At 39.8% G+C, this 7214-nt stretch overlaps 1 protein-coding gene across 1 annotated transcript in view; it reads left to right on the top strand.

The window, feature by feature from the left end:
* The first annotated feature begins 363 nt into the window (after positions 1–363).
* SORCS3 (sortilin related VPS10 domain containing receptor 3) overlaps positions 364–7214 on the top strand; it is a 603184-nt gene continuing 596333 nt past the window's right edge. Inside the window, exon 1 of the mRNA XM_058189116.1 lies at positions 364–675. Coding sequence (XP_058045099.1) covers positions 364–675 — 312 coding nt within the window. The remainder of the gene's footprint in view (positions 676–7214) is intronic.

Here is a 7214-nt window from a genome sequence, read left to right as displayed (position 1 = left end):
TTATCGCCCACATCTTTTCGGGTTAAGCTGCTGCAGTTGCCGTCGCCGCTGGAGGTTCCTCGGGGAGTGAAACTCGGGCCAAGCGGCGACGAAGATGGGGAAACCCTGCAGGAGAATCCCCGTGGAGGATGGGGTGCAGCGGGAGAGGCCGTGGAGGAGGAAGGCGAAGCGATGGGAGCGCCCCGAAAGAATCCCGATCCGGCGAGGGCGCAAGGCACCGCACCCGCGACGCCCGAGACAGCCACCGGCGGACCCCAGAAGGAAACCGAGAGGGAGCGCCGGAGCCCCGATCTCGGCGGCTCCCACCAACTAGGGAATAGGGCGAAGGGCAGTGGAAGCTCCTTGCCTTCCGTCTGGGCAGAGATGCAACAGATGCCCGGAGGAGTGTCTGTTGGGGAATCGCCGGGCGGCAGCCCCAGAGCACGGAGGAGCAGCGAGGATTGGCAACCCTTCGGGCCGGACCGGCGCGGGACAGAAGGAGGGGGTTGGGACGCCTCTTCTCAGGACGGCCAAAGAGCCCGAACTCCCGGCAGGGGCTCCAAAGAGGAAGGGCGGCTGAGCAAACTGCGCGGGGGCGGAGGCGAAGAGTTGAAACTGTCCAGCACGACCTTTGCCCTGAACGGTGACTCGGCTCACAACCAGGCGATGGTGCACTGGTCCGGCTACAACAGCAGCGTAAGTCAACGAGCCGGCCAGGGGAGCGGGAGGGGCGAAAGGTGGGGAGCGGGGGTGGGGGTGGTCTCCCTCTGCAAAACCCGGCAGACCTTCACCAGTGGCTTCTCGGTCTTCTCCCCGGTGCAAAAGTTTCTGGCTGCGTCGGACGCCGGGCTAGTTGGCGACAGAAACTCGCGCGAGTGCCTCAGGCTTATTGGCAAAGGGGCCACGGAACACTAGCTTTATCAGCACCACGGAGAGGGAAGTCGGGGCTCTTTTTTTTATCCGTGGTTATAAGGATGACTGTGGGCCGCTGGAAGAAAGTTAGATCAAGCGGTGTGTTTCAGCAGTGGTTCTCCCCACCCCCTCGCCTCTTCTTTGATTTTTTGTTTTAAACTACTGTTGCATTCGGAAGAGAATTGGGCTTGTTGCTTGATTTACAATGCAGTCACACCGTAGATTTCTCCGTCTTATTTCCCCCGTTTGTAATTGGGGGTGGAGGGTGGCTGGGGGTAGAAGATGCTTCAGTGGCAATGCGCTGAAAAATGAGTAATGAGGAGTGGGAGCCAGAGAGAAGGACGGTGGCCTTCGTTGTTGTTCAGAAACTGGCATTTGATTTATTAAGAAGTGATACACCCCCTTCCTCCTCTCCATATAAGGAAGGAAGCAAACACTATAGAAGGTTGCTTTCAAACTAATGGATGGAAATCAACTTTCCCTTACCTGCAGAAATAACACATTTCTACATTTCTAAATGCATAACCGTATATAAATGCCACAGATCATTCTAGTAATTATTCATAGGTACAATCACACATACATATATTGTATATTGAGTAGAATCTCTCTAAAACTTCCTATAGATTGTGCATTAAGAATCTTTCTCTTCTCATGAACTCAGTTTTATCAAAAGGTGGCGCCCTTGAAATCTGATTTGAGTAGCTGTGCTGGCGGATGGAGCAATATTACATGCCATGCAATTGCTGGAGAGAGCAATGAAAGGAACATTGTTAAGTTAGAAACACAACTAGCTAGAGTCTGGGTTTATAATCCTTGTAGGACAATCATAGGAAGAATGCTCAATTTTCTCTTAAAATTTATGTAGAAATGTTATGGGCAGTTCTCCTATAAAATCTTGGCAGGAGATAGGATTTTATTTGCAGGCTTGGACACAACCTGTTGTAGACAATGTGCTCATTATTTTCTTCCTTTTTGATTTTGCATGTACTGTAGTCAGCTGTAGAACATATCTGAGTTTGAAAATTCAATATCCACCTATAGATTCAAATTACCTATTGCCAGATCGCTAATTGGTCATTTATGGTCCCCAGTTTTAGTCTGTATTTCTATGTGATCAGAAACAACACTTTTTCTACTTATTTTCTACTTTGTCTACTTATTTTCAGAAATGCTATCTTTGCTCAAGATTTCTTTAGCGATGCAGAGTTAGATACATGTTCTTATGTAGGGCCCTGTTGTAGATGCCACTTTTACTAAATATAAAAGCAATATTATCTCTTGAAAGGGTGTCATGTCTACATTTGGCAGTATGTTGGAGTAATATATATAATAAAACCTTCAGTCCTTTCTTTTTCATGCTTTAAGGGTGTGGTGGTTTGTGTCCGTCAAAATAGTTGATCAGTGATATGGATATTTTGTGTGAATTTTGAATTCCTATTATAAAGACTTCAGAATACTTCCAATGCTTTTGGAAAGGAGACTCCCCCCCCCCCACGGATATATCTTAAAACACCTATGAAATAGTATAATTCTCAGTATAAAATTAAGTGCTTCTCAGTAGTTGTAGTTAGATTGCATGGTATAGGAAATCAAAATGAAGCAATGTAGAAATAGTACATTGCAGTAGCATTCTGATCTTTTTGATATTTCAAGTACAAATATCTGCTAGCAAAGAAGCCGCATTTCATAGATGAAATGGGTTATTTTGGTGTTTGCATGAAGGGGAAAACAAGTGAGCCATTAATAAATAAATTATATCCATCTATGATTTCAATAAGAAAAGGCTGAGAATTTGGGTTTTTTTCTCCCCTTACTCCTGGGAGAAAGCATAACATCATGTTTAGGAATAATTGACTATATTTTTTGAAAAGCTGGGCTGCATTTCCCTGTAGAAGTCAAATGCTCAGTTTGAGTGAAAAAAGGCAAAGTTACCAAGAGGAGAAAGAAAGAAAACAAAACAAAACCATACTCCCTGATGAAAGCCTGGCTCCTTTTTCTTGTCTACTGCAGCCTTTCCTCTCCCCTGTTTGATAAGTGGGAGGAGGTCAGCCAATTGGTTTAAATCAGCATAGCAAAGTGGTGATTTAGCTCAGATTAGATCTCAAAACCATTGTATACTTTACCACAAGACTTTATTACCCTCTGCAGTTGGGAACGTATTTCCTGAACTCTTTGAAGATGCAAAACATCAGTAGGATGGAATACAAAGATATGTCTCTTCACACTACTGGCTATGTCATGCTGTTTGGAGCAGTCCAATTTTCACTGCTGTATATACTGATGTGACACACACTATGAGCAGTAACATGTACCCACATCTTCTTTCTAAAAGTTTGACTCATTAGTGCTTGGCTTTTGGCAGTCTCCTCTCTGGAATAAAGATACTGTGTTTTTCTCTCTCTCTCTTACAAATGTTAATAAAAAAATCTGTATTGAATTTAAAAAGTAGGGTCAACAAATTGATGGTGAGATTTTAAAAAGCAGATAAAAGACAATGAAAAATAGTTTTCTTTATTAGACAATTTATTTTGAAAGCAAATTAGAAGGCATTTACTGTACATATTAACCTGGGGTTGTGGACAAATGATACTGTTTACATATGAATATATAGATATATTATACAGTATGTATCGGTAAGATAGCTCTAGTTAAATCAATTAGTTCACTGGCATCCTACTTTCTTTGTATAGACATTTATCCGCACCAGCAGGGGACAATGGCATTAAAATCTGACTTCCTTCCATTTCTCATCTATGAAATTTTAACAATATGAATATGCAATCCACAAAAATTTCTTGTGTAGAATGTATCCATGCATCCAATCTAAATGATGTGCACTTCTGGACAGAAGAATGTACAGATTGATTTTCCTGTATTGGGTTGGATTTTTAACTCCCATGATTCCCAGCCAGTCTTCGATCAAATGGGAATTATAGAAGTTGGTCCATCATATCTGGAAAGCTATAAAAAAAGTAGAGTGGGTCTGTCTGTAGGTGGTATATATTTGTGGGTGTATATACATGCTACCTTCTGACATGCTACATGCTACCTTATGCATTAATATCACTAATATATTGCTATTTTTTCTATTTAAGTGGAACATTAGTATAAAGGGATTTTTATTTACTATTTTTGTATCCTTCTCCTTCTTTCAAGTTTGCTTTTTGCTTTCTTCTTCTTTTGGACTAGCCTCTCTTGTTCATCAACTTTCAGTTTCATCCTTAAGAATTTGTTCTCATTGTAAAGCCTTTTCATCTCATTTCAGTGGCATTCTTCTATTCTTTTATCATACTGGTGCTAACTCGACAACAAGTCGAGTCTCTTCTAGCTATCTATTGTACCACATATGGATATGTGTCTCATATCCATATTGGCTTCCTGACCTGTATAATTGGTGTGGAAGAATAATATTCAGTTATCACATTTAGTATCATATGTTCATGGTTCAGTGTGTTACTGGTGTGTGTATGTTTACACACACACACACACACACACACACCCTCTTACTAAGGATCTTTAATTGAATGCCATAGGGATGAAGTGACTGGGATAATCAAGCATATTGCTTTCAGGCTGGCAGGGAAAACTCTGTCTTTCAAGGATAGAGTTTTTTTCTGATCCTGATAGAGAAGCTGACTTTCTAACCAGTCCTAGTGTTCAGATCCAAGTTATCCTAGTGTTCAGATCCTATCTAATAATCTATAGGTGGGTTTTATGTGGTTTCTTGTGACCACAGACTTTAAATTGCCAACCCCCAGTTGAAGGTAGTCTAGTCTCCTGTTTCCATTACATGTATCTATCCTGTTCCTGGATCCTTCCTTTGAGACAGAACAGGTGTTATCATCTGCTTCCTTACTAGTTTATGATTCTTACAAATCTCTGGTTTGACATTATTTAAAAAAAGTGGAATGCTAGTCAATACAAAATCAGCATAATGTGATTTGCTTGAAGCAGGACAAAAGAATGTTATGGAAAGAGGTTCTTAATTTTAAATTAGGAAAGAGAAAAATAAGATCCTGTCATGTGAACCCAGAACATTGAATTGAATAAATATTGGGATAATTAATTTCAATGTGTTGTGTAACCTGTGCCTTAGCTTTTCTATGGTTTTGAAATCAGATATCTGTCTATACTTTACTGACTAAAGAACGAGAAAGAAGGCTTTGGATATGCTCATCCATTTTTGGTTTATTTATTAATTTATAAAATTTATATGTCTCTCATCTCACAGAGCAGTCCCTACACTTTGTTTATTTAGATTATCACATTGTGCAACCCCATGAATTCTCCTGATGAAATATGGCCTTTGACTAGGTTAGAAGTCTGAGCAAAGAGGAAAACAATATTTTGTTAGAAGCTGCATGGCATCGGAAGGCAGGTTAAGAAGCAATGGATGGAAACTAATCAAGGAGAGAAGTAACTTAGAACTAAGGAGGAATTTCCTGACAGTGAGAACAATTAACCAATGGAACAGCTTGACTTCAGTAGTTGTGGCTGCTCCATCACTAGAGGCTTTTAAAAAAAGGACAGCAACTTGTCTGAAATGGTATAGGGTCTCCTGCTTGATCAGGGGATTGGACTAGAAGACCTTCTAGGTCAGTGATTAGAAGCCTTTTCAGCACTGAGTGCCAAAAAGGGAGCACTTCGGGCTCATCAATTATATGCTACCTAATGGAAAAATAAGTACTTACTTTGGGTCCCACAGAACCAGCATCAGGAAGAGGACCTGCCCAAAGGGCATGTGCGTGCCGGATAAAATATTTCCAGTTTCCAGTGTGTGCATGCGCGCCAGCCAGCAAGTCTTCAGGTTACTGCCATGCATGCCAACCAGCTGGTTGGTGCACATGCTCATGCCAGAAAATGGAAGACCAGCTCTTCCAGTTTCCGGCACTGCCACACGCACAAAGGACATGCATGCATCCCAGAAACACTTGCCAGGAGACAAGGCTCTGCGTGCCACTTTGTGCATGTGTGCCATAGGTTCACCATCACGGTTCTAAGTTATCTGTTATTATTCTGTTATTAATATAAAAGCTGAGAAAGCTAGATGCAATTAAAATCAGTATGGTAAGACATTCAAAGTATAAATTAAATTAAAGAGGCAAATGGAAAGTCCTTTTCAAGGTGGTGTTAGGAGTTCATTATTTGCTTTAGAGATTAAGTTGGGTTGTACAAATCTTCTTTGGGCCAAAGTGGCTGAGACCATTAAAATGTTTGCTTTGAATTAATATACAAATATTCAGCATTAATATTTGAGTCAACATTAAAAACATTATGTCAGTGCATCTAATATGATTTTCTCCCATTTATAAAATAATTGTGGCAACTTTTGTAGTAGCCCTGAAATTACACTCGCATAAAAACGGAAGTGAAGAAGGAAATCATGCAAAAAGAAGATCAAATGAAAGCAAAACTAGCAATAAAATGAGCCCAAATGGAAGTTTTAAATGGAACATATCTGTGTCTACATTCTGGCAATATTGATGCTTCCATCTGAAAGATACTGGATATATATTTAATTTGTTGGTTGACAAAGCACCATGTCTCATTTCAAAAGAGCATCCTCAAATCTGGAAGTATTATAAAATACCTTGTAAATTAAGCAAGGCAATAAAATGTATAAAATCATTAAACATCATGGGAAGTGTGAAGAAAGAAATACAATTTAAACACCTGGTCCACACACAAAGTATGCTACAAAGTACAAAGATTCACGCCTCACATAGAAAGGAGCAATAATAAAAAATACTAATTTCTGCTCCACAATAGCCTGGGTTAGCAGTAGATAGATCTAGTGGTCCTGTAAAGGAGGCAGCAGTAACCTGATCCTGAGTGGTTTAAAATTTTGTACATTAATCAAATACTAATACTAAGAAATTAATACTAATTTCTTAAAATTATATGCTACCTAATGGAAAAATAAGTACTTACTTTGGGTCCCACAGAACGAGCATAATGTATGTATGACACCATGACTTCATTCTTTTTAATGATAACATCAGATATACCGTATGTAGAATATATTACTCCAATTCAATCCTTTGTTTATCAATGCATTTATTACCATGACAATTTTCTGTCCAATAAGGAGAGGAGATAAAATTGTTTTCTGTGATATACATGAATAAATGAAATAATTTTGCATTAGGATTTTAATACCATGTTCTACCTGTTTATGCTACACATATATTTCATATATTTATTTCTATAAGTTGAAACTTAGTTTCAAAAAGCAAATGTGAATGGAATAGAGGAACTGAAGCCATCGAGTAGAATTGGGATTGGGACCTTTATGCACTCTCAAATTTTATATGTTGCAA

This window comes from Ahaetulla prasina, chromosome 6, assembly GCF_028640845.1.
Source record: "Ahaetulla prasina isolate Xishuangbanna chromosome 6, ASM2864084v1, whole genome shotgun sequence".
Classification (NCBI taxonomy): domain Eukaryota; kingdom Metazoa; phylum Chordata; class Lepidosauria; order Squamata; family Colubridae; genus Ahaetulla; species Ahaetulla prasina.
Note: the sequence above shows the minus strand (reverse complement) of the source record. Positions and strands in the feature narration are given on the sequence as shown.